At 43.8% G+C, this 26,224-nt stretch overlaps 1 protein-coding gene across 4 annotated transcripts in view; it reads right to left on the bottom strand.

Annotated features, from left to right (window-relative positions):
• Positions 1 to 1,546: 1,546 nt before the first annotated feature.
• The window catches only part of NFATC2 (nuclear factor of activated T cells 2), a 207,475-nt gene continuing 182,797 nt past the window's right edge, over positions 1,547 to 26,224 (bottom strand). For 3 of the 4 annotated variants that reach the window (XM_075350593.1, XM_075350595.1, XM_075350596.1), the window contains exon 10: positions 1,547 to 6,772. In XM_075350593.1, the coding sequence (XP_075206708.1) occupies positions 6,717 to 6,772 (56 nt within the window). In that variant the 3' untranslated portion in view covers positions 1,547 to 6,716. Of the gene's footprint in view, positions 6,773 to 25,314; positions 25,402 to 26,224 lie in introns of all 4 variants that reach the window. The other variant, XM_075350594.1, reaches the window with a different exon arrangement.

The following is a 26,224-nucleotide window of genomic DNA, read 5'->3' as shown; positions in this document are numbered from 1 at the left end:
TCACACCGATAGGTAATGCAGATCGTGAGCCCCAAAGGGAACAGTGATGATAATGTCTGTAAAGTGATTTAAAAGTGACTAGAATAAAAAATATAATAATAAAATGTGTCCGGAGGTTTTTGTTATGTAATCTGAAGACTGCATGCTATAGCTGTTAAAACACAGATTTCAGCAATGCCACTCTTATCAAGATCCTATGCTGTTGCTTACCTGCAATGTCTGTTTTAGCACCAGGAGATTATCATTGACGGACTATACTGCCTGGTAGTCCAGCGCGCCCCCTTCTGTAATTAGCAGCTCATTGTCTATAGACATTGTACATACAGAGCCTGGTGTGGGCGGGGGCAGCTGTCTCAGCTCTGCTGCATTGCTAAATATAAAAACTATGGCTATTTTTGTGGGTTTTTTTTTTAGAATTGCTGCACTCAGTAATCTAAGTGATACATTGTTGGATTCTGGGTCTCTTTGCTTACATCATACAGCTCTCAGATGAGGTAGCAAAAGACTACTGACAGATTACTCGCTGTACAAGAAAAAAGAGAATGCGTAAGCTGCTTTAACTCTCCTGGACAATGAAGATGATGTTGGTAAAAAGTTGTGGAATATGATGGTGCTCATAAATAAAATAACTAAATAAACATTGAAATATTTTGAATATACACACATATATATTTATATATACACACATATTTTATATATATATATATATATATATATAAATCTTTTTAGGCTTGGCTCCCAATGTTTTGTTTTCTTCCCCAGTCAATAATCACACAGAGACAGGTTATGGTATACCGAATATAAAATGTATTTATGTAAAAAAAAACATGCTGTGTTAACATCTGAGAACATTTCCAAGCTGTACTGCGCGGCAGGAGAGCTGCGTACACTGTGTTATAATGAGACATTGTACAAAGTGATGAGCAGAATAAGGTGTATTTATAAAAGTGCAAATTGTATCTGTCGCTCCCAGGACATTGGAACGATCATGGCTCTTTGGTCCAGTACATGATCAGACAATGAGACAACTCAATAACACTGGGGAGGACTACAAGTCACATAATCCATGGCCTTGGTCTCCATCCTCCTCTACATACAACTATTTACAATATTGGGTGACCATTCCCGAAGAGTCCTCGAGAACTTTCTCCAGAACTTTACTCTGTCGGCTAAACTGATTTTTGTGCAGCACATGGTACTGTTATGGCAACATATAACAATTATACCTGATTACTATGGACGGCATATGCAAATATCTAAGACAAAGCAGAATTAAGATGGATGCATAGTAAGTCATATTCGCAATTGTTAGACGTGATGTATGAAAGAACTGGTAAAATAGAAATTTACAGGGGCATCTACATACACTGATTATTGGGTTGGAAATCCCTGTAGTTAAAGAGGACCAACCACCAGGATTTTCATATATAAACTAAAGCCAGTGCTATACTGGCGCTATCATTCTGATTCTATACATACATTTAGTTGTGAGATCGGATGTATACTTTCTGAAATACAGGCAAGTAAAGTTTGTGCAATGCACTGTTATTTGATTGATAGGTGCTGCAGAATATCTAATAGGTGGGTCAGGTTTCTCTGGCTGCCCGCCTGTCCTTCCTCCCCATGCATCTGTTATTGCAGTAGGAGGAAGGACAGGGAGAGGAAGGACAGACAGACGACACAGGCAGGAATAACTAGCAAAACCCGATCCACCTATTAGATATTCTGTTGCACCTATCAATCAAATAACAGTGCATTTCACAAACTTAACTTGCCTATATTTCAGAAACTATACATCCGATCTCACAACTAAAGGTATGTATAGAATCAGCATAATATCCCCAATATAGCACTGGCTTTAGTTTATATAGGAAAATCCTGGTGGTTGGTCCTCGTTAAGTCTACGTTCACACAAACAAATTGGGTGAGTGCTGTCCATGAAAAAAACGACCAAAAAAAATCACAGCATGCATTGGTCTTCTGTGTATTTCACGAGACCTATTCAAGTCTATGGGTGCATAAAAAAATGAGATAATCCATATAACATCTGATTTTTATTTGTATATATATATATAGATAGCGCAATTTTTTAACATAAGAAACAATATTTGGTTTTGTAAATTCAAATAACTGCTAATGTATGAAAATGGATGAATATTATCTGGGCTTTTTTGGATAAAAATCGGATGCTTTTTATATAATTGAATGAATTTGGCCTCACAGCGGCAGATATTAGGATTATATTAGTGAGATTAAGAGAGTTATAGCATAATCTCCTATTAATACCCCTCGGAGAATGAATGGGTTAGGCACCTGCTACACCCAGAGCTGCCGGCAGAGCCGCTCACATTCCTGAGACACTCGGCTGATGCTGTTTTACGCTCATGGAAAATCCATCAGAACCTGTGCAGCCGTCAGACAATGTGATATGAGATTCTTTGGTACAATGACAGGAAGGCACTGTGGTAAAAACATTCACATTGTTGAGGAAAAACAGAATTTCCTCATGTGCAAATATGGCTGCGGTCCAGGCAGCGCAAGTACATCTCTCGCATTAGGAAAACACATTAAGGCTTTGCTGACAGCATGATGCGGAGGAAATGACAGCAGCCACCCTGACCGCTGAGGAGCAACCGCAGCCTCATTCTCCAGGAGGAGTGTATAATCCAGGGCTGTCAGGGTGCAAACACCAGGGATTACGCTTTACAGTTATATCCTTTTAGTTTAGGGGAGACCTATACAATGTGGAGCAGAAGCTTGTAATGGCACCCCTTAAAAACAAGCTTTAACTCCAATTTTGGGTAAAGCGACGAATACGCCTTACACCACTGCGAAATGCCGTACAAGTCAGCTCTGCTGCACTAGTGGATGATAAATCATTAGGAGACTAAGTGGCAGAACGAGGAGAATATAACTATGGGGTGGACTGATAAGCAGTAGTGCTGCCCATAGTGATGGGTTATCAGTATAGATGAGCAAACCTGATTTGTAAAGTTCGGGATTTATATTGAACACTGGGTGTCCGGGCCTCGACCCCAAACATGGTCTTTTAAAAAAAAACAGTCTGTGTCTGAGTTCGGGTGCTGTTCATATGCTAACCACTCGAGCATCAGGGTGCTCGGGTATGCTGGGTGCTCGGCTCAGTGAGAGCCGCTTGTAGTCTCTTAATGGCCCTCACGGGGGCGTAAATCCAACATTTTCAGATGCTGTGTCTAAAAAAAACCCAGTAAACCCCATCTTCCCTCCCCTGGAAATGCTCTGTTTATGGCTAGCTATATGTGGGTGCCGGTGGAGAGCCAAACTGCCCAATCATTGACTTCCACTATACTCATTACTTGAGTCGAGCCCTTTACTTCCGGTTCCCATTGAATTATATGGAGTTCGGGAACAAGGTCAGGTCAAGTCTGGGTCCCGAAACAAACTTTTCAACTAAAATCCAGCTGAACCCAGAGAACCCGAACCAGACCCCGAACATCCACGGGTTCACTCATCTCTAGTTATTAGCAAATATTTTGGATAGATCAGTAAATGAAAGCATAAATTACTCCGGGGAACATCCCTGACTGAGCAAGTGTAGGGAGCGGAGGTTCCCAGAACCGAGAGAATAAATGCCCGTACCTCCATGATCGCCTTTTCTTTGGATATCCTTGGATTACTCATTAGACCTTTGCTCTTTGGTTTATGGCTTCCTATCCTGATTTGCTCCCTTCCTTAAATTGATTCTGGAAGAAGCAAATATTCAAGGAAAAACTATGATTGTCACATTGCAGTTTTTGGAAACTTTGTGCTTGCGTTTTTTACATTTGTTCCTTTTTTCGTCTAGTTTTTGGTGTTTCTTGCCTGTTTTTCATTGGCGCCTGATTCTTGGAATTTGCCCCTTTTTGAAACTCCTTTTTTATTTTTAGTTCCCCATTGAGGGTTGGGTTTGTAGTCTTTGCCTGTTTACTTTTTTGACTTTTATTTTTTACTTTTCAAAAAGTTGCAATTTTTTTCCGGTTCCCCCTCTGCCTCTGGACCTGGAGTTTTTATGTATGGCAACAATTTTACAACTTTTTGATAAATGTGGGACTTTTTTCACTAAACCATGGTAAAAAAAAGATTAAAAGACATAAAACGTCAACGAATGCCAAAAGGCCAAAAAGAAAAGCGACTTTAAAAAACAAAAATGATGAATTGAGCCCTTAATCTTTCTGCCCCCCCCCTTGTGGAATGGTTACACTTGTTCATATGCAGGAAATTTGGAGCTACATATATGCGTCTTGGTAAGCCCAAATATGTGATAAGCCAGACGTCACCAGTGAATGCCCAGGTATCATCCCCTAGAGTGAGAATATGGTGGCACACAGTGCTTACGGCTCCATAATACAGACCCAGACACTGTGCCGCCATCTAGCATCTCTGTATGCAGCTATAATGTGTGCATGGGTCCCAATTCCAGTTTTAAGTCTGACTAGATCCTCATTGTACCAAGTCACACTTTGGACCCGTGATGCAGCATAAATATACAATACGCAAAAAAAAAGGTGGCCCAAGCTATAGCAAAATCATGTGGATTTTACAGGGATGAGATAGCAAAGACCAAAGCAAAAAAAAATAAAAGTCAATAGAAGAAAAAAACCTGCAAATGTGCAATTATAAACCACAGCATGCGAAACCTTGTTGGCTACAATGTAACATCCGGTAAATGACTGCGGCATGAACGAATCCTTGCACAACTATGGAGTTATGGGACGGGATAGTCCTCGCTTTACTGATATATGGTCCTTGGGACACTTCGGATAAAGATTTTTTTTAAAGCATTATATACCACAGAAATATACAAAGGCGGCTCTTATATATAACTATAAAACAAGCAAATTAGTTAAATTCCTCGTTCTAAACATTTGATTAGACACAATAAATAACATATTCTGCATTCAGTATTTACAGTTGCTGTCGGGAGGTCTCTACTTACAATTTAAAGCAGGGATCGGTTGGAGGCTTTGGGGGAGGGGAAAGCGGGGGCTGTACATATAATAGGCGGAAATGGGGGCGTCACTCCCGAGCTCGGGCTTTTACAGGATCCCTGCTTTAAATGGCACAAATCCTCTATACAAAAGACAATAGAAATGTATGTATAGAATATCTTAGATAAAATATAATAATCTAATCTTCTACTTATGCATCATATGGATTATGAGAAGACTGACGGGATGAGGCACAGAAGCGGCTGCATTAGAGAATTAAGAAGACTGAGGATGTTGTTTAAGGCATTATATATCTATATTCTTCTTCCAATAACGGAGGTAATGTAATAGAAGCAGATTATACAGCACATGGCGTGGCTCCCAGGCAGAAGGGCATGCTGGAATGGAGCACAGGTAGCCATTTTCTCAGTGTGTCGGCCTGTATGGGACATAAGGGTGGCTTTACACGCTGCGACATTGCTAGCGATGTCGAGCGCGATAGCACTCGCCCCCATCGTTCGTGCAACATTTGGTGCTCGCTGAAGTAGCGAACGTTATCACTACGGCAGTGTCACACGCACATACCTTGTCAGCGACGTCACTGTGACCGTCAAACAATCCCTCCTTCAAGGGGGAGGTGCGTTCGGCGTCATAGCGACATCACTGCGGCCAGCCAATAGAAGCGGAGGGGCGGAGATGAGCACGACGTAACATCCCGCCCACCTCCTTCCTTCCGCATTGCCGGTGGACGCAGGTAAGGAGATGTTCGTCGTTCCTGCGGTGTCACACATAGCGATGTGTGATGCCGCAGGAACGACAAACAACATCGTACCTGTCGCAGCAGCGATATTAAGGAAAGGAGCGATGTGTCAACGATCACCGTTTTTGAATGATTTTGCGCTCGCTGATCGTCACTCCTTGGTGTCATACACTGCGATGTCGCTACCGGCGCCGGATATGCGTCACTAACGACGTGACCCCGACGATATATCGGTAGCGATGTCGCAGCGTGTAAAGCACCCTATAGGCTAGTTATACACTGCACAATTACCATGATCAAGTATTCCTAGGAAAGCCAATTTCACAATAATCTTGCAGTGTAAACAGGCTGCTGATCAACCGATGAAGGAGCAAACGCCTGTCCATCATGTGCAGTACAAAAGCAATCCTTGTTCTCAGCAGCACATCGAGCTGCCGAGAACAATGGTGCCATGTTGTCGGTCGGCAATTGTAAATAAATCTGTGCTTTGGTTTCCATGTGTAACACAATGTCAAACAACGCCGCATTCAGAATTTGCAACAGAGCCTCCGATGCAGATGAATATAACCTTATCTATGTCCTTTGGATTATCATGGGCAGCGGTCACTTAATTCCACCGCGTCAGTCTCGGTCACTTAATTCCACCGCGTCAGTCACGGTCGCTCAATGCCACCGCTTCAGTCACGGACACAGCCGCCTTGCAACTTTCATTTCCTAACTGTTGTCACTTTGATTGTTCTTTTCGGATCTTGCAGATCATCCTTCACATCTCACAGTCCTATAGGTCATCGTTCCTAGGATATACTTCTTATGACAGGACAATGAGTCTTACGGCTTTGATGTTTACAGAAGCGCGTCGGAGTTCGGTGCCAGATTATTGTTTGTGGTGCTGGAGTCGACAGCTTGCGGTGAACGGAGAGGAAACAGAAGGTGGGGTGTATGAGGCGGGAGGATCGCGGAGGTCAGGGGAGGAAGCGTTCAGTAAGAGAGGTCCTGGCAGCGCCGCTCTTCTATGTTTGATTTCTAGCAGGCAGTACAGAGAACTCCTTCCTGATAATTTCATTAACTGTAGGGAAAAGAGAATATAAATACAATTATTCCAGACAAAGTAAATATTCACAGAATCACAGTCAGCAAGGAAACAGGGGGGAGGGGGGTTCAATTAAAAAATGTGTTTCCGTCCCTGTCATATCTTTATGTCCTGTACAATGACAAATTCCTTCAGACATCAGAGGTCAAGATGTATAAAATTGCAGGTTATTGACGCTCATATTCTCAATTTTTGCTTTTTCGAAAGAAATATCATCACTATTTTCACATCTTCGTCAAAGACACTGTGGTTCAGAGCCACAGTCACATGGAGGCCAGTAAAGTGATGGCCACCAAGACAGAAAACCTTATTACAATTAATTGGGTCTGCTAGACACCATTAGCGGTACTTTGCACACTATGACATCGCAGGTGCGATGTCGGTGGGGTCATATTGAAAGTGACACACATCCGGCGTCGCTGTCGAAATTGGAGTGTGTAAATCGTTTTTGATACGATTAACGAGCGCAAAAGCGTCGAAATCGTATCATCGGTGTAGTGTCGGTCATTTTCATAATTTCAGAAGGCCCGATGTTACGATGTTGTTCCTCATTTCTGCGGCAGCACACATCGCTGTGTGTGAAGCCGCAGGAGCGAGGAACTTCTCCTACCTGCGCCCTGCGGCTCACGCTGGCTATGCGGAAGGAAGGAGGCGGGCTGGATGTTTACGGCCCGTTCATCTCCGCCCCTCCGCTTCTATTCTCCGCCTGCCGTGTGACGTCGCTGTGACGCCGCACGACCCGCCCCCTTAGGAAGGAGGCGGTTCGCCGGCCAGAGCGACGTTGCAGGGCAGGTAAGTCCATGTGAAGCTGCCGCAGGGATAATGTTCGCTACGGCAGCTATCAGAAGAGATCGCAGCTGCGACGGGGGCGGGGACTCTCGCACTCGGCATCGCTACAATCGGCTAGCGATGTCGCAGCGTGAAAAGTACCCCTAAGTGTTGGCCAAAGAGTCTTGTCAGGTGAAGCTGCTTCAGTAAAACTCCAGCAGTCGCTGTGTCATTGTTCCTACAGCAGCTGCGACGGGGGCGGGGACTATCGTGCTTGGCATCGCAAGCATCGGCATGCGATGTCATAGTGTGCAAAGTACCCCTTAGTGTCCATTATGAAATGAATATGTCCTGGTCGTCATTTTCATTGTTCTGCTCCTACAACAACTGATGAAATGAAAATGTAGAATAAAGATGTGAGCAGAGCCTTAAAGGGAATCCGTCAGCAGGTTTTTGCTATGTAATCTGATATGATGTAGGGGCAGAGACCCTGATTACAGTGGTGTCACTTAGTTTACTGGTTGCAAAAGTTGTGACACATCTATACACTGACATACTCTATAATTTTACAATAGGATAAAGAGTTGCACACAAGTCACAATGTATATGGGAATGATGAAAAGCAAAACTGCTATGGGAATACTAGACTGAAAAATACAATGAACCATCTGAAAAAGTGAAAAAACATGAAAAATGGAATATGCATAACTGCTATGAATAATAGGAATATAAGAGATGTTTAGCCATTGTATTGATCAATGCAAAAGAGCCCCAAACCAACGCCAAGGTAATCTCTCTTTTTTTGGTCCCTAGCCTATACGCAACCTCACCAGCAGTTAAAAAACTTGCTCTGTATGGGAAGCAAAGGACCAAGCTATATATGTGAAGTGAAACCAATGGCTGTGGGTGGGGCAGGGTTCTCAGACAAAAAGTGCATACTAACTAAACAATTAGTTTAGTTAGTATACTCTATAATTTGGTATGAACATAAAACATAAGTTAGTTTTGCATATACAATTTCTTTCTGTACTGGACTTAAAGGGAATTTGTCACCATGTTTGTTTTTGGTAAGTAATCTAAGCACAGCATGATGTAGGGGCAGTGACCCTGCTTCCAGCTATGTATCACTTACTGGATTGCTTACTGCAGTTTTAATAAAATCTCAGTTTTCTCTGCTGCACATCTAGCAGGGCTGCGAATGCTGAGCTGTGTATAACCACACCCACACCCCTGATTAGCCACTTTCTGTGTACACTGTATATTGACAGGAAGCGACTAATTAGTGGTAAGGTCAGGGTTGAATCAGGAGGTATGAGACCCCTAGTCCTGTAGTGATAATCTCCTGCTAATAAAACACTGATTTTATTGAAACTGCCAAGTAGTAAGTAGTAAGTGACACAACTCTGTAATCAATCATTTAGCTCTCAGATTACATAGCAAATACTTGCTGACAGACTTTAAACTGGGTGATGTATATAATTCATCCCCCCGTTGATGTTGTGTACACCCCTCTATACTTTCAGCGTCGAAAAGATCTTGATTTCGGAAGCAACCTAATAACATGTGCACACTGAGTCTTTTTGCTGAGTTTTTGGAGCTGAAACTGAGCAGAAACTCCCAAGTTTTGGAAGAGTTTTACATTTTTGAGAAGGATTTGGAAAGTTTCTGTTCCCTTTAAGCTCAGTTGCTGCTCCACAAATGCCTCCAAGAAAACCTCTGTGTGCACATGGACACTATGCAGAAAGTTTTTAAGGAGGATTTCGGAGATTGAAACTGATGTGAAAATGCCAAATGTCGCAATCTGCTCCTCCAAAATGGGCCGAGCAGGGGAGGAGCTGGTACAGGATGGGCATGGCAATTCACCAAAAGTGCCGGCTTTTGGTACTCAGAAAATGTGCTCAATTTATTATGTGATTTGTGCCTCTTTATAAATTCGGCATCTCATACTCTATCAAGGCTAGTATAGTGCGAACGTGTGCTACGCTACACCAGTCTTGATGAGTAGGCCCCAATATGTTTCAGGAGAGAACACATCCTGACTTTTCTATGCATTTGTTACAATTCTATTCAGGCTAAAAAATTAATTATGAGAGTTAAGCTTAGCAGAAACGAAAAAAAATCTGACTTCGGCAGGTCATACACATTAGATAGCTGTCAAGCGAACACGGAGCTCGGCCAAGCCTGAATGTGTTCTCAGTAATAAGATGGGAGAAAGTCGGTCGTTGCCAGACACCTCTGGTGGCAGCTTATCTCTGGAGAACAAAAGCATTGGACAGATGAAAACCAACAGCCGGATTCTTCTTTTCCCCAACAGCTGCCATTAGAGGAGGGCAGGGAGGGACCCATACACATTACATGGTCATCCAGGCCTGCCAAAATCGGCGGGTTTGGCTGACAAAGATCTAACGCGTATTAGCTTTAGCATAACAGCTTTTACATGCATTTTACATATTTTCCGCCTTTAGTTGAAATCAAGATTGTTCCAAAATTCTTACAAGTGATCAGAAGTTTCAGAATTTTTCAATGTACAATAAAGATTAACTTTTAAAACTAGCAAACCTCTTTAAGGAGTTGTCTGATAAATAATTTACTCAAAGTTTGTGAAAAAATAAATATTTGCAGTATACAATTAAAAATTACTTTGCTATTCGTAGACATTATATTTTGCTTGGTAGTAGTGCCACACCTGCTGTGTCTTATCTGGCAGGAGTGTAGGTCCACCTTCAGTGGTGGATGCCCGTGCTCAGAGTGTAGGTCCACCTTTAGTGGTGGATGCCTGTGGTCAGAGTATAGGTCCACCTTCAGTGGTGGATGCCCATGAACAGAGTTTAGGTCCACCTTCAGTGGTGGATGTGGTGGATGTTCATAATCAGTGTGTAGGTCCACCTTCAGGGGTAGATTCCCATGATCAGAGTGTAGGTCCACCTTCAGTGGTGGATGTTCATGATCAGTGTGTAGGTCCACCTTCAGGGGTAGATGCCCATGATCAGAGTGTAGGTCCACCTTCAGTGGTGGATGCCCATGTTCAGAGTTTAGGTTCACCTTCAGTGGTCGATTCCCATGCTCAGAGTGTAGGTCCACCTTCAGTGGTGGATGCCCATGCTCAGAGTGTAGGTCCACTTCCAGTGGTGGATGCCCATGCTTAGAGTGTAGGTCCCTTTTCAGTAGTGGATGCCCTTGATCGGAGTGTAGGTCCACCTTCAGTGGTGGATGCCCATGCTCAGAGTGTAGGTCCACCTTCAGTGGTGGATGCCCATGCTCAGAGTGTAGGTCCACTTCCAGTGGTGGATGCCCATGCTTAGAGTGTAGGTCCCTTTTCAGTTGTGGATGCCCTTGATCGGAGTGTAGGTCCACCTTCAGTGGTGGATGGCCATGCTCAGAGTGTAGGTCCACTTTCAGTGGTGGATGCCCTTGATCGGAGTGTAGGTCCACCTTCAGTGGTAGATGCCCATTATCAAAGTGTAGGTCCACCTTCAGGGGTAGATGCCCATGAAAAGAGTGTAGGTCCACCTTCAGTGGTGTATGCCCATGTTCAGAGTTTAGGTTCACCTTCAGTGGTGGATTCCCATGCTCAGTGTGTAGGTCCACCTTCAGTGGTGGATGCCCATGCTCAGAGTGTAGGTCCACCTTCAGTGGTGGATGCCCATGCTCAGAGTGTAGGTCCACCTTCAGTGGTGGATGCCCATGCTTAGAGTGTAGGTCCCTTTTGCAGTAGTGGATGCCCTTGATCGGAGTGTAGTTCCACCTTCAGTGGTGTATTCCCATGCTCAGAGTGTAGGTCCACCTTCAGTGCTGGATGCCCATGCTCAGAGTGTAGGTCCACTTTCAATGGTCGATGCCCATGCTTAGAGTGTATGTCCCTTTTCAGTGGTGGATGCCCTTGATCGGAGTGTAGGGCCACCTTCTGTGGTGGATGCCCATGATCAGAGTCTAGGTCCACTCCACCTTCAGTGGTGTATGCCTATACTCAGAGTGTAGGTCCATCTTCAGTGATGGATGCCCATGCTCAGAGTGATACACATGCTCAGTAGCTTCCTCGCTATGTCCATATCACGCTGTGTAGAGATCAGAAAGTAAAGAGGCCGATACTAACTGGTTATGAGAAAAGAGAAAGAGCATGAATAGTAAAAATGGGGGAGTGAGAGAAAAGAGAGAAAGGATTATATAGATGTAAATATCTGCCCACGCACAGGAAGAGAAGAGACCAAAATTGCAGAGGAGTGAGCAAAGAGAAGTGCGGAGGTTCACTGGAAAATGCTATTTTTGTACATTGATATGGTTAAAGTAGTGATGTACGATACTAAATTATTAGTTTTTTTTAAATTGTTGGATAAATCTTTAAAGGGAACCTGTCAGATCCAAAAATGCTATTTAGGGTTAATCTGCAGGTAATAATGCCAGCCTGCCTTACTGGAGAGAATATTAACTTATATACTTCCAGTGATAGGGGGCGATGCCGGGAGCAGTTACAGTCACAGCTCACTATACTGGAAGTACAGTTGCAATTGAAACGCCCACGCCGGGGCTTGCAGGGCTCGTACGGTCACCGGGCCGGTGGTATTCGGGGGTCAGGCTGTGAGTGGCCTGACCCGGCTTCCGTGACCCCTGGCGGGTTTCAATAAAAGGAAAGTCCGACCATCAGTCCGGTGTTACAAGGGGGACGGAAGGAGGGTAACGGGGTCTCTGGGGGGGGGGCTTGCCATCGCTCTCCCCCAGGAAACGGGACGGGGACGGGGGATGCTTGCAGCGCCACCTGTGGTTTGTGGCCAGGTGTTCAGCTGCCACTGCGCGGTCTCTCTCCGGGGCAGGTGTTACGGGCAGCCGGATGGAATCGCTCCCCACGGGTGGAGCGGGGGAGCCCCGGGAGGTTAATGAGACCCAGGGCAACAGTCCTCAGGGACACCGGGGGCACAGTGCGGCGGCATTACTCACAGCAGTCATGGTGTGCGGTTCCAGTTGTTCTTTATTTAAAGTCCGTTTCACATCGCACCCGGGTGCTGGTCCTCGCCGCCTGTAGCCTTTGGTCGGTCCCGGGCAGGTAGGAGGAAGGGGTGTCTGGTGAGGTGTTCTGGGGGTCTCTCCCTTTCGGTGCGTTAGTGCCGTCCCTGTGGCATAGAGCATCTTGGGAACTCGCCGCCTCTCTGTCTCTCTCATCCCCGGTAGCGGACCTAACACAACCGCCACCGGGTACAACTTTCTCCAGGGAACCCCAGTCCTCAGCTCCATTCCCCTCCTCTAGGTGTTATCAGCCCTGGTCTCGTGGCATCTCCTCAACAGGAGCTATTCTCTGGACGTCTGCACTCCCTTGCAGCCCCTGACATTCTGCCTAAAACTTCTGTGTGCTCTGCACTAAACTCACTCCTTCAGGCCCCCCTCCCCTTGGTTGTCATGGGGACCTGCCTGTGTCCAGCCACCTGCTCATTAAGGAGACAGGATGAGTCATGGACTCAGAACAAACTTCATGCTGCAAATGCTGTTAACTCCTTCCTGCCAGTGTGATGTTAGTGTGTGTTGTGGGGACCCTTCTTCCTCCTGCCCGGGAAAAATGGGGTAACATTTAATACCCTGTAACGACCCGTTTACAGGGGCGTTACACAATCACTCCAAAGCACTTTGATTGACAGCTTGCTCTCCAGTGTGTGTGCAGTGTGAACTGTCAATCAAAGTAACGGGGAATGATTAAGACTGTGCTTAAGGCCTCTTTCACACGTCCCTGAAAAACACACACGTTTTTCATAGACGTGTAAGAGGTGCGTATTGCCCTCGGTGTGCTGTGTGCATGGCCTACGTGTGTTCTCCGTGTGTTATCCGTGATAACACACGGAGAACGGGAACTTTCTACTCACCTGTCCCTGGCGTCGCTGTCCGTGGTGCTGATCTCCGGTCCTGCCGACTCCCCGTTGCTGCTGCTCCTTCCGGTAGCAGTTAAGTGAATATTTAATTAGCATAATGAGCGGCGGTCGGCAGCAAGTGACAGCAGCGGCAGAGACAGGAGGGCTGGAAAAGGTGAGTAATGTTTTGTTTTTTTTCTCGCAGACACATGTCTTTCCTCCTGTGTGTCACACGGAACACATCCGTGTGGTCCGTGTGTGTTACGTGTGACACGTTTGCGTTCCATGTTGACACCCGTGATGCCGTAGAAAAACGGACATGTCGGCGTGAGAAACACACGGACACACGTAAGTACGGAACAGACACACGTTCCGTTCGAAAGTACTTATGTGTGTCCAAAACATTAGGAATACATAGGTCTACGTGTGTACGTGTCTCCGGTACGTGAGAAAACTGCCAAACATGTACCGGAGGCACGTACGTGTGAAAGAGGCCTAACGTAAAGTGAACAATGTCTGTAACCACTCCCTGCAGCACCTCCGTATGCCTGTAAGTGAGCGGCTGCAGGAAGAATAAAATGCATTTTTCTCCCTGTAGCTGCTGCTTCAGTAAAGCAGGCAGGATTGCAAAGCTATTTACCTGCAGATTAACCCTATATCTGCCGGTAAATAGTGATCTGGTCATCTGGTATATTTTTAACTGACAGGATCACATCACTAAGAACAGTATAGCTCACGTTCACAGATTGCCCATTCAACCAAGTTACAATACAATGCACGTACTGTACTGGAAGAAAAAGTCTGTCAATTTGTGGACAAATGGAGTTCATCCTGGGCCTAGCAAAATGTAGGCCTGAGTCTGTATCATGTGCAGAGTTTTTCCCACCCGCAATGGACAATTTTGCTGTTTTTTTCTCACAAACATTGGTAACCAATACCCAATATCAGCTGAGGTTGTGTGATCGCTTCTTGTGCCACAATGCCCGGTTATCTATAAATACATCATGTGAGTAATTCTGTAGCCAGGAAGTTATATGTGAAAGTTAGAATGAGTGGGCTCTGTGATAGCCGACCATGATACTGACTCATGCCCTCTCACTTCATGTGTCATCCATATTGTACATCATGTGTCTCAGAATGTCAGCTTAGTTTACATAATTGTGTGAGCTACCATGGCATCTCCATAAACCTCAGGAGGCCATGTTCACTATTAATATAAACTATGCAATAAAGATTGTGGACTCTGCAACTTGTATAACCATATCTGCCTAAACTTAAAGAAATATCCTCTTCAGAGAGGAAGAGGACTGAAACTCTAGTGCCACATCATCTTAAATATCAATGCTTTAACGAGCCTTGCCACACGACCTAGTAAAAGAAGCCAAATCAGAAACTCCATTTCCAAACGTGTTTCCTGGTGTTTGCCCCTCACCAGTGCAAAGCACAGATCTTATTTGGCTGGGTGAGAGGCCTCTGACAGGAGGTGTGAGGGGAAATGTTTCTCCTTCTTAGCATAAGGAGACATAGGCTCCTCTGGGAGTTTAAATATGCAAATTGCCTTTGTTAATAGGAAGAGGATTAGAACACTAGTGCCACCTATTGGATGTAGTGATCAAGCTAAACAAGATCTCCTCCTTTGCACTGATGAGGAAAAGACCCCTAAACACTTGTCTGCAAACGGAGTTTACGGTTCTGCTTCTTATCCTAAGTTAAGTGACAAGGTTCATTAAAGGGTTAGAATTGCTCTTATTCTGCAGATATGGGGTTAATCTGCAGGTTAATAGCATTCTGAACCTACCTGGCGCCTGCACATTGAACCCCATTGCTGGAATGAAATTAACTTTAATCCTTCCGGCAGCATTTGGGTTTCATTCATGGAGGGAGGCGCCGGTGTGCATTCAGTTACTGCTCTGTGTATGGAGAGTGACGCCCCCCAGCACTGACTGACAGCTGGCTCTAATCGAGAGCAGCTGTCAGTCAGTGCGGGGAGTGCCGTTACAGCCAGCACTCTCCATACAAGGGCGGTGACTGAACCAGCACCAGCACCTCCCCTGTGACTGAAGCCCTAACGCTGCTGGAAGGATAAAAGTTCACTTCCTCCCAGCAGCGGGGCTCACGTGCCGGCACCAGGCAGGTTCAGAGCGCTATTAATCTACAGATTAACCCCATATCTGGAGGTTAATAGGATTTTTCCCCATGACGGGTTCCCATTAATAAATGGATGCTGTAACACACGTCAATAAATGTATCCTTAAGCTTCTATTACCGTAACATCCTCGATTTTAAAGTGGGTGGAAGTAATGATTCCGTTACCTTGTTCATTTTTAAGAATCTCTAAATCGAGGAATTGTATCTGATGCCTAGAGTGGACAGATCAAGAATGTAATCCCAATGAGTTATCATTTAGTGCCTCCTCATATGTCCCTATCCAGATGATAAAAAGATCATCAATGAATCTCTTATAAAAGAGGGGAGGACTGAGCTATGTGCAGGAGCTCGAAGAGGCCCATAAACAGATTAGCATAACTTCTTGTACAATGAGTTCCCATATGTGAGCGAAATACACTCCTATGCCATTGGAACTCCAAATTAGTAAGATTTGTTTTATGAGGTCTCGGGAAATCATTGCAGCACACACGTTTTGTGGTGCACTGAAAGTTTCTGCTTGATTACATCATGTGACCAGTTTATATAGTATCCCAAACAAAGAAATAACTCCTCTGATCTATGCACCAATAAGAGCCATAGGGGTGTGTGTAGAAATGTTAAAGTTCCTCACCCATCAGTATTATAACTGAATGATGTCCTAGAGCTCAGCTAAGACAAGATGGTTTCTATAAGAACAAAATGGATTATATTCTCTAACACTCACACCATAGCACTCCTCTCTCAAAAGAGAACACATTATGCGCATCATCTGGACAGGGACACATGACAAATTAAATAATTCATGGGGATTACATTTTTCCTGAATAACCTTATGTATAATACACAATGGAATAATTACTCATAATGTATCTAAATAGTTTTTAATTGAACATCACAAAGATCTGAATTTAATATTAATAGAACCTATACCAGAGGCTATTCCAAATTGCTACCATAGGTTGATCAATAGGGAATCCTCCCATCACCGGATAGATTAAATGAAAATGCATTGAGAATACTATGTAAGGGTTAATGCTTGAGATCACTTCATGGCAACTTTCAGTAAAAATATCTGATAAGATAAAGGAACACTTCTGATATAATGGGAAGCTTAAGAGTACATTTATTGAAGTGTGTTACAGCATCCATTTTTTATTTGTCTTTTTCAATGTCATAATAATGTGTTTTTTGGGTGTACTTTATACTAATTGCTTTCATTCGGGAGAGGCAATTCTGAGATCAGCCTTTTATAAAACATGAAAGATATCCTGTGAACAGAGACCTAATGAAGGAATCTGATCTACTCCGTAATGTGTAGTTTTCAAAGAGAATCTGTCAGCAGGTTTTTGCTACCTTATCTGAGAACAGCATGATGTAGGCATAGAGATCCTGAATCCAATGATGTATCACTTAGATTACTGGCTAGGAGTCTTTCAGACACAATCAGAATATTTAGATTTAGCCATGTAGCAGAACTGAGAGACCTGTCCCTGCCCAAACTAGGCTCTGTATAGAGACTGAGCAGTGATAATGAGGTGTGAATCACAGGAGGGGGCGTGACAGACTGCCATGCAGGTAACATTGTACTCCAAGCAATGAGAAGTCCTGCTGCTTCAACAAACATAGCAAATAAACAACAGATCGGACCGGATCGGACCTTGACAAGACAGGCATCCCTGAATTCTGTTCTAACCCTTGCAGCATGCTATCTTTAGATTACATAGCAAAAACCTGCTGACCAATTCCTTTTAAAAATAAATATATTATCTTCCTACTTGCCTTGATTATCTACTCCTTGGGAGCACATATTTAGTCCGTGGTTTTTCATTTGCTTAAATTGAAAGAAAGGATGCAATTCTCTTTTCCATACATAAGACCCACCGACAAGGTATCTGCCCACAGTAATCTTTTTTGGCAATGACAATTTTTTTTTTAAATTCTCTATAATGGGACGTAAACCAGACATCACACATTACATTATGAAACCTCATAGAGTTTTTATAGCTCTAATAGCACATCATGGCGCACTGCTGTTATAAATTGGTCTGTGAATGCTAAGTTAAAGGGGTGGTTCACTACTTAGCATCACTGACCACATCGATATAATGTTCAGAAACAAGGCTTCTCTCAAAATACCTTGTGTTGGCAATAGTTCCTGTGAGCAGCGCTATTGTGGACCACTCATCCCCATTGTGTGACCCCCGGGCTCCGTGACCTCTGAGATCCGGTGATCACACGTCAGCTTCCAGTTGACTTGGCATCACCGAGGCCGACCCCAGTCTCCATGAGTGACTGGGCTGTGTGCGGAGTTTCCCTGCACATCACAGCCCAGCATCGCTCCTGCTTGCGCCGCTTTGCAGCAAAGGACGGTGTACGTGAGATGCTGGGGTGTGACAAGCAGTGAAAGTGTACCCACAGCCCAGTCACTCACAAAGACTGGAGCCAGCCTTGGGGATGCAACTGGAAGTTGACATGACATCACCGGATTTCATAGGTCACAGGGCGTCTCGTGATGAGGATGAGCGGACCGCAATAGCGCCGCTCTCAGGCACTATTGCCAACACAAGATATTAGAGAGAAGCCTTGTTTCTGAACGTTATATCCATGTGGCTAGTAAAGCTAAGTAGTGAACCAACCCTTTAAGAATTAAAGACAATTTGTAGATCGATCTCTGCTTTGCTTTGTGACTAGTCATGCCCTTTTATACATTTGACACGATCAAAAGTTGGCAATGACCAAAAAAAACACCTAAATTTGTACTTTTCAGCTTGTATTTGCCTACGATCGATGCCCATCAGTATCTTTTATGTCACAGAGATCATCAACAATTGTCAGGAAATGGTCTGAATTGGCCACGTCAGCTGTCTGAAATCTAGTGTTTGGCTTTGGTTGGTTTTATCTCTTTACAATATCAGTACAGTATTTTGGAAGCTATAGATTACCTCTCGAGTCATGTCCTTGGCTATCTCTTCATGTGACTATTAGGCAGTAATAATAATAATAATAAGTAGATTTGTTTCAGAAATTTCTGCACCGAGACCATTCATCTGAATGTGGCTTTCAGAAATCTGTGTCCTTCATGCAGAAACGACCCAGTTCAGACAAGTGGAAATGAATTTCAGTTCTTGCATAAAATCTGCCACATATGAATATGGGTTTTCCAGCCGGGATAGGGACAGATAGAATATATTTTGTCCTGCATTATGTATGATCAGAATAATAATAAATATTAGGGATGATCAAATACCTCAAATATTCGGCTTCGCGAATATTTTCCGAGTACGTCGCCGCTATCGACTATTCACTAATATTCGATGCGCAATGTAAGTCTATGGGAAACCTGAATAACAGCTATTTGGAACTATTCGGGCTTCCCATAGACTTATATTGCGCATCGAATATTCGCATATCGGCAACCTATTCGTCGAATATTCGCGAAGCCAAATATTTGAGATATTCGATCATCCCTATTAATTATTCTACTTGCAAGAACGCAAAGCCTCGTCTGTAATTATTGCAACAGAGCGAAGAATTATGGTTAATTTGCTGCTTTTATGTGCTTCTCCATAAGGTTTAAATGCCCCTGATGGAATTAATTTCCTGACACTTCCACCTACAAAACCTGTCAGGAAAAATAAAAAAAAGATATTTAGGCCACTTTCAACAAGGAGCTGTAAAAAAATCTATATTAAAGTCCCTGCTGCCATGAATGGCCCTCTGTTTGGTGAAGGCCTGGTTTCTGTGCCAGTCGCAGGTGCTGCCAAACCTTTAGTCATTGAATAGCGGAGCACCCAGGAGTACCTGCGGGCTACACAAAAGGAGATGTTCTTTACAAGTGCGTGTTGGGTGGTGATATTGTGATTAGCGCAGGGCTGGAGGTGAGAAATACATTGTACAGAGCACTCGCGTCACAGTTTTATAGCTCAAGTTAAATCAGAAACCGTGAGAGCTAGAAAATGAATACGGAGCAGTTAATCAATGATCTACAGGGCTTTTCGACAAGCCGGACCGACAGAATCTTGGCAGTGGTCAAAGGGCAATTGTTCAGGAAGGGAAATGCTGTATGTTCTAGAAGTGGCCATATCCAAGCCGAGCTGATGGCCAGTGGTTGGGGTTTACCATTTAGATGATACATAGAAGGAATGGACAACAAACCTTTGGTGAGGACAGAGGTGCCCCATTCTTAGGCGGGCTTTGCACGTTGCGACATCGCAAGCCGATGCTGCGATGTCGCACGCGATAGTCCCCGCCCCCTCGCAGGTACGATATCGTGTGATAGCTGGCGTAGCGAAAATTATCGCTACACCAGCTTCACATGCACTCACCTGCCCTGCAACCGTCGCTCTGGCCGGCGACCCGCCTCCTTCCTAAGGGGGCGGGTCGTGCGGCGTCATAGCGACGTCACACGGCAGGCGGCAAATAGGGGCGGAGATGAGCAGGATGTAAACATCCCGCCCACCTTCTTCCTTCCGCATTGTGGCCGGCGGCAGGTAAGGAGATCTTCCTCGCTCCTGCGGCTTCACACACAGCGATGTGTGCTGCTGCAGGAACGAGGAACAACATCGTACTTGTCGCGGCACCGGCATTATGGAAATGTCGGAGGCTGCAACGATGATACGATAACGACGCTTTTGCGCTCGTTCATCGTATCATCTAGGATTTACACACTACGACATCACAAGTGACGCCGGATGTCGTAGTGTGCAAAGCCGCCCTTAATCTGCATCATGGGGCACCAACATATATCACAACAAAGAACCTGTCATATACAAAAATGTTATTAACCAGCAGATATGGGGTTAATCTGCAGGATAATAGCATTCTGAACCTGCCTGCACATTAAACCCCACTGCTGGGAGGAAAAGAACTTTATTCCTCCTGGCAGCGATCTGGTTTCAGTCATGGAGGCGGCACCGGGGTGGGTTTAGTCACAGCTCTGTGTATGGAGAGTGGTGGCTATAACCACACCCCCATCCCCTCTGACTGACAGCTTTCTCTAATGCTGAGTGGCTATCAGTTAGTGCGAGGGGCATGGTTGCGGCCACCACTCTTTATACACAGAGAGGTGACTGAACCCGTACCAAAACTCTGCCAGGAGAATTAAAGTCCATTTCCTCCCGACAGCAAGGTTTAATGTGCAGTCTCGGGCAGGTTCAGAATGCTATTAACCTGCAAATTAACCCAATAACTGCAGGTTAATAGCATTTTTCCACGTGACAGGTTCCCTTTAAGGGGGTTTCTGACCCTTAACACTATCGGACAAATTTATGTATAAGGCAAAAGTCCAGTAGTTGCCCATTTGAGAAATGGAATCCACAACCTGATGTTATGGGCAACTGTTCCACTATTGCATCAGTTTTTATACATATTCCTACTAATCTTTGCACAGATGAATCATGATAATATATAGTTTATATACTTTTATGCTCATGTTAATGCTGTTTATCATCTTCGCACAAAGACCTGTTGTCCAGCGTGGTGGCATGATTTCATTCCAGCAGGCATAGGCAAACATATCATTGGTGCAGCCGCACAGGGGCCCAAGAGGTCAGGGAGCCACATCTACCGCAAAAGCAGGTGGAATTGTGCATTTTCATGAGCTATATGACTGAAAAGGGCCCCTATATTGTTCTTGCACAAGGGCCCTTTTCTATCTGTGTCCGCTAGTTCCAGCATGGGTACCATGGACTTAGGACACAGCTCTGGAAAGCACAAAAATGTTCACAAGGATCTATGGACCTCAAAACCCAAAATAATTGTCCTGGTTTTTTTTTCCATTGATAATGTGCTGTTTTTAATTTTAAAGGAACACTAAAAACAGATAATACAAATAAACAGTAAATGATGTCGCCCTCACTGTTTGTCAGTCTGCATGTTTCTAATACTAGTGATTTAGTAGAAATCATGCAAACAGAGTAAAGGCCCCGCTACACGCAACGCCGGGGTCACGGATTTCGTGACGCACATCCGGCATTGTTAGCGACGTCGTTGCGTGTGACAGCAAGGAACGACGTTAACGATGGAAAATACTCACCTTATTGTCCATCGTTGACACGTCGTTCCTTTTGAAAAAATCGTTGATTGTTGATCTCGCAGGTTTTTACGTCGTTCCCGAGGCAGCACACATCGCTATGTGTGACACTGCGGGAATGACGAACTGCAGCTCACCTGCGGCCGCCTGCAATGAGGAATGAAGGAGGTGGGTGGGATGTTACGTCTCGCTCATCTCTGCCCCTCCGCTTCTATTGGGTGGCCGCTTAGTGACGCTGCACAAACCGCTCCCTTAGAAAGGAGGCGGTTCACCAGCAACAGTGACGTCGCTAGGCAGGTAAGTCCATGTGACGGCTCCGAATGATATTGTGCGCCACGGGCAGCAATTTGCCCGTGGTGCACAAACAACGGGGGCGGGTGCTTTCATCAGCGATATCGCTAGCGATATTGCTGCGTGTAACACCCCCTTTAGAGTTAATCCTCTACTGATCTCCAGCTAAGAGAGGAGTTTTAGAAAGTAGGCAGGGATTAATCTTTTTGACCTATTACAGATAGAGTAAGAGGGGAGAGGTTTCTGCTGCAGCCAGTTGCCTTAAAGCCTCACAGAAGCAAAGGAAGAAGATGGGGGACGCGGCTAATTTTGTTAAAAAAAACCCCACAATTTTCTTTATATATTTCAGTTTTAGTTGTTACATGACATAAAAAAGGGTCAAAAGAAATAAGGAGATAAAGTGAGAAAAAGCTAATATTTTAAAAATATATATTTTTTACGCATTTTCTCTGTTTTATGTTCCTTTAAAACAAGTGACAGAGGCATTGTACATTGTGACAGCCCGATGGGTCATGTATGTCTGAAATATGAAGACACTACAGCTTTGTTCCCTCCATACAGCTAAAGTACAGTAACAATGATAGGCAAGTGTTAGCCATGTAAAATAGCACATACTCTATATACAATAGATATTTCCCTATTAGCTATAACCAGCAGGATGGAATTGGGATAAGAATGCACAGAGTAGACAGAAATGTTTCCCAGGGTCTACACCGTACGCACATCTGGCCTATTTGAGTCTCATGGATGAAAACTATTACTTATTGAGCAACCAGTGTTTCTTTATTACATTATACTTAATAAATCATAAACTGTGATTAATAAAGACAATAACAACTGTGAAAAGAAGCAGGGGCATTAGTGATTCTCAAAATACTAAAAAAGTAATTGTCCCGAATATTTCCCATGTGCTGCACTTTGGGTCTTACACTCACTTGTCCACTCACCCATTGCAATAACCTGCCAATAAGCAACCTATGGTCAACAGACACATCCACACCACGCGTCTTGATGACACCACTAGCCATTTTGTAAGGCCAGAAAAATGCCTAACCTGGGTAACACACTAGCCCCCCCAACTTCTCTAAGCATCAGACAAGTACATTGCTTGCAATCTGGAAAACACAGGGTAACACAACCAAGAGATACTTTCCCTCCGAGGTTGCAGTTACATTTAGAGAAACATGGAAATGTAAGGTCCAGAGTATCCATGGAACTTGTTGTGTTTTCTTGCCCTCCTCCAAGATGGAGTCTGTTGCCTCATCTTGCCCTTGAAAAGCCTGCCTGCCCTTCTTATAACTCCTGCTCCGGGATTTATTAGCAGGGCAGATAGGAAGTTCAAGGGCAAGACAAAGCAACAGACTCCATCTTGGACGATGGCAAGAAAACACAACTCGTTCCATGGAAACTCTGGACCTTACAGGAACAAACTTAGTACAATTTACAGCTATTATGCAAGAAAAAGTACAATGCTCACAAAAATGACTAAAATGCAAAAACAGTAGAAATGTAAAATGCCTTATGTATTGGATCTGTGAGATCTGATGGAGCAGATTTACCAATCACCTAATCTCTCCTGGGCGTGACAATTAGCTTCCCGAGATGACCACTATTGCAATTTTCACATTGGCCATTTAGGTTTTTCTTTTACACTCATACTTCCTGCGTTGTCAGGAAGACTTTACAGCAGGCTTATTATCATCAAATACATGATCACAATGACAGGTAACACCTAAATACACATCTTGTATCACAGCACGCACAATTGGCAATGTCACAGCTGACCCTTCTCCCCCTCCCTTCACAATGACCTTTACACGGGTTCATTAGAAGCTTCAGTGCAAAAGATAGGATCTGGAACCAACCACTGTGCCTATGTACATGTGTTGTTTCCTAAAACAATAAAAAGTTAAGAGTATAAAAAGCCCCAGTAGGTAATGTGAAAATTGCAAGAATCCTTTTTTTCTTTCTAATTCAGACTGTGATATAGAAAATATATTAAAAAAAAATCTCTAAAAAAGTTTACAAGAAACTTTTAACACAATAACCTGATTTAAACAATAGTTAATTTTATGATGGCAGATTCCCTTTAATGGGGATATTTGTAATGATCATAAGTGATAATTCTAGGTTATAATATGTCATTCTGCAGACATCTCCCCTCGTGGCAGCAATCAGACCCCCACTCACCGGGAAATAAGAGCTGTCCTTCTAGTTATGGGCATCTGTCAACAGGTTTTTGCTATGTAAGCTGAAGACAGCATGCTGCAATGGTTAACACAAAGAATTCAGGGATGCCTGTCTTGTCAAAGTCAGATCTGTTGTGTATTTGCTATGTTTGTTTAAGCAGCAGGACCTATCATGCGCAGGACAATGTCTTGCCCAGGGCAGTCTGGCACACCTCCTCCTGTGATTGATACCTCACTGTCAATGTACAATCTCTATAGAGTACCTGGTGTGGGCGGAGACATCTCTCTCAGCTCTGTTACATGGCTAAATCTAAAAATTCTCATTGTGTCTGAAAGGCTTCACCCAGTAATCTAAGTGATACATCATTGGATTCAGAATCTCTCCGTCTAGATCATTCTTTTCTCAGATAAGGTAGCAAAAAATGCTGACAGATTCCCTTTAAATTCTGCAGCAACACTGTCTAGTGGTACTAACTCAAAAGTACACTACATCATGGCTCCATTTGGGTTTTTTGGAGCTCTGTAGTTCCCTGCACAATGGGTGGCCAGCAATTAGGTTGTGAAGAGAATAAGCCAAATGGATCACTACCCCTTGTAATTATAAATTATTGATAGGGGTCTTAGAGGTTGGACCTCCACCAGTGAAAATGTTATCACATATTCTAATGATATTAGAAAACATTACAAGGTGCAAGAAGCCATTTAATAGGCAGTTTACTTTCATAAAAGGCGGTTTGATGTTTAGATGACCAACGATAAGAAATATGATGTAAAACAAATCTAAGTCAGTAGAAAACATATCTACCAATCAACATTATAATATTAGATAAAACAACATGCGTCAATACACTAAATCATTAGGATCTAGTGACATCATCAAAAGCAGCCTTATATGGTCACAGGATGACATCACACAAGTCATGCACAATCACAACTTCTAAAGATGATCCTAGAATCCTACAATTACAAGATCTCCAAGTATCGTAATACTTGCAGGCTTGTCTACTAAGGACAGCACAGCCGGCACCATACTTCTAAGAATCCTATGTGGATATATTACCCCAAAACTAAAACTTGTCACATTCCTCCCACAGTATGAAATTGTCTCACAGCCCAAGAAGAAGTACAGAAACCTGAACCGATACTTCTGAGCAATCTCTCAGAGACATTTACAGAGAAACAGAAAAATAAAGTTCTACTAAGTGAAAGTTTCAGAAATGTAAGAAACTGCCAGGAAAAGGGAGTAAAGTGAGGAGTTACCTTTTACTTTCAATTCTCGCCTCAGAGACCACTGACTTCGGCCTCATATAATGTTTTGTATCCAGCTAAGGTTTGTATCTATCAGTTCTGAAAAAGATTTGCAAAAAGCAATTTTGAGTTTCAAATAGATACAAAGAAAAGAGAAAAGAAAAAAATGCTACAACTGCAACTTTTTTTTTGTTGTTGAGGACCAGATAACGCTTTTTCCATGGTACCTGGGGCAGTTTGTGAGTCCACGGCATTGTATGAAATGTTGACAGTAGCAATTACAGCATCTGTCATTTTTAAAGCCTGGTGACTATGCTTTTTTGGACTCATTATAGGCCCCAGCCAGCATGTAAAATGTCACAAACCACAACAGAAACCTTATATTTTGTAATAATTCAGAACACATTTCAGTCGTGCAAAAAATAACATTAAATCGAGCAAAAATATCATCATCATAGCTTGTGACAGAACCATGCAGACAATGTATAATTCATCATTAGCAGCATAGACTTCAACTCAACACAAGAATTGGGTCACAATATGGGATCGGCAAGATACTGGGTGCGGTGCTGTACAATGGTCTACAATGTCAGGGTTTCTGGGATCTGTAAGGGTGGCTTTACATGCTACGATATCAGTACCGATATCGCTAGCATGCGACCCTTCCCCATTGTTTGTGCGAAACGGGCATATCGCTGCCCATCGCGCACAAAATTGCGCACCCGCGTCACACATACTTACCTGCATAGCGACGTCGCTGTGACTGGCGTAACGCCTCCTTTCTAAGGGGGCGGTCCATTTGGCGTCACAGCGACATCACTAAGCGGCCGCCCAATGAAAGCGGAGGGGCGGAGATAAGCGGGACAAACATCCCGCCCATCTCCTTCCTTCCGCATTGTGGCCGGTGGCAGGTAAGGAGATG

Source organism: Anomaloglossus baeobatrachus, chromosome 5 (genome assembly GCF_048569485.1).
Source record: "Anomaloglossus baeobatrachus isolate aAnoBae1 chromosome 5, aAnoBae1.hap1, whole genome shotgun sequence".
NCBI classification, from domain to species: Eukaryota; Metazoa; Chordata; class Amphibia; order Anura; family Aromobatidae; genus Anomaloglossus; species Anomaloglossus baeobatrachus.
Note: the sequence above shows the minus strand (reverse complement) of the source record. Positions and strands in the feature narration are given on the sequence as shown.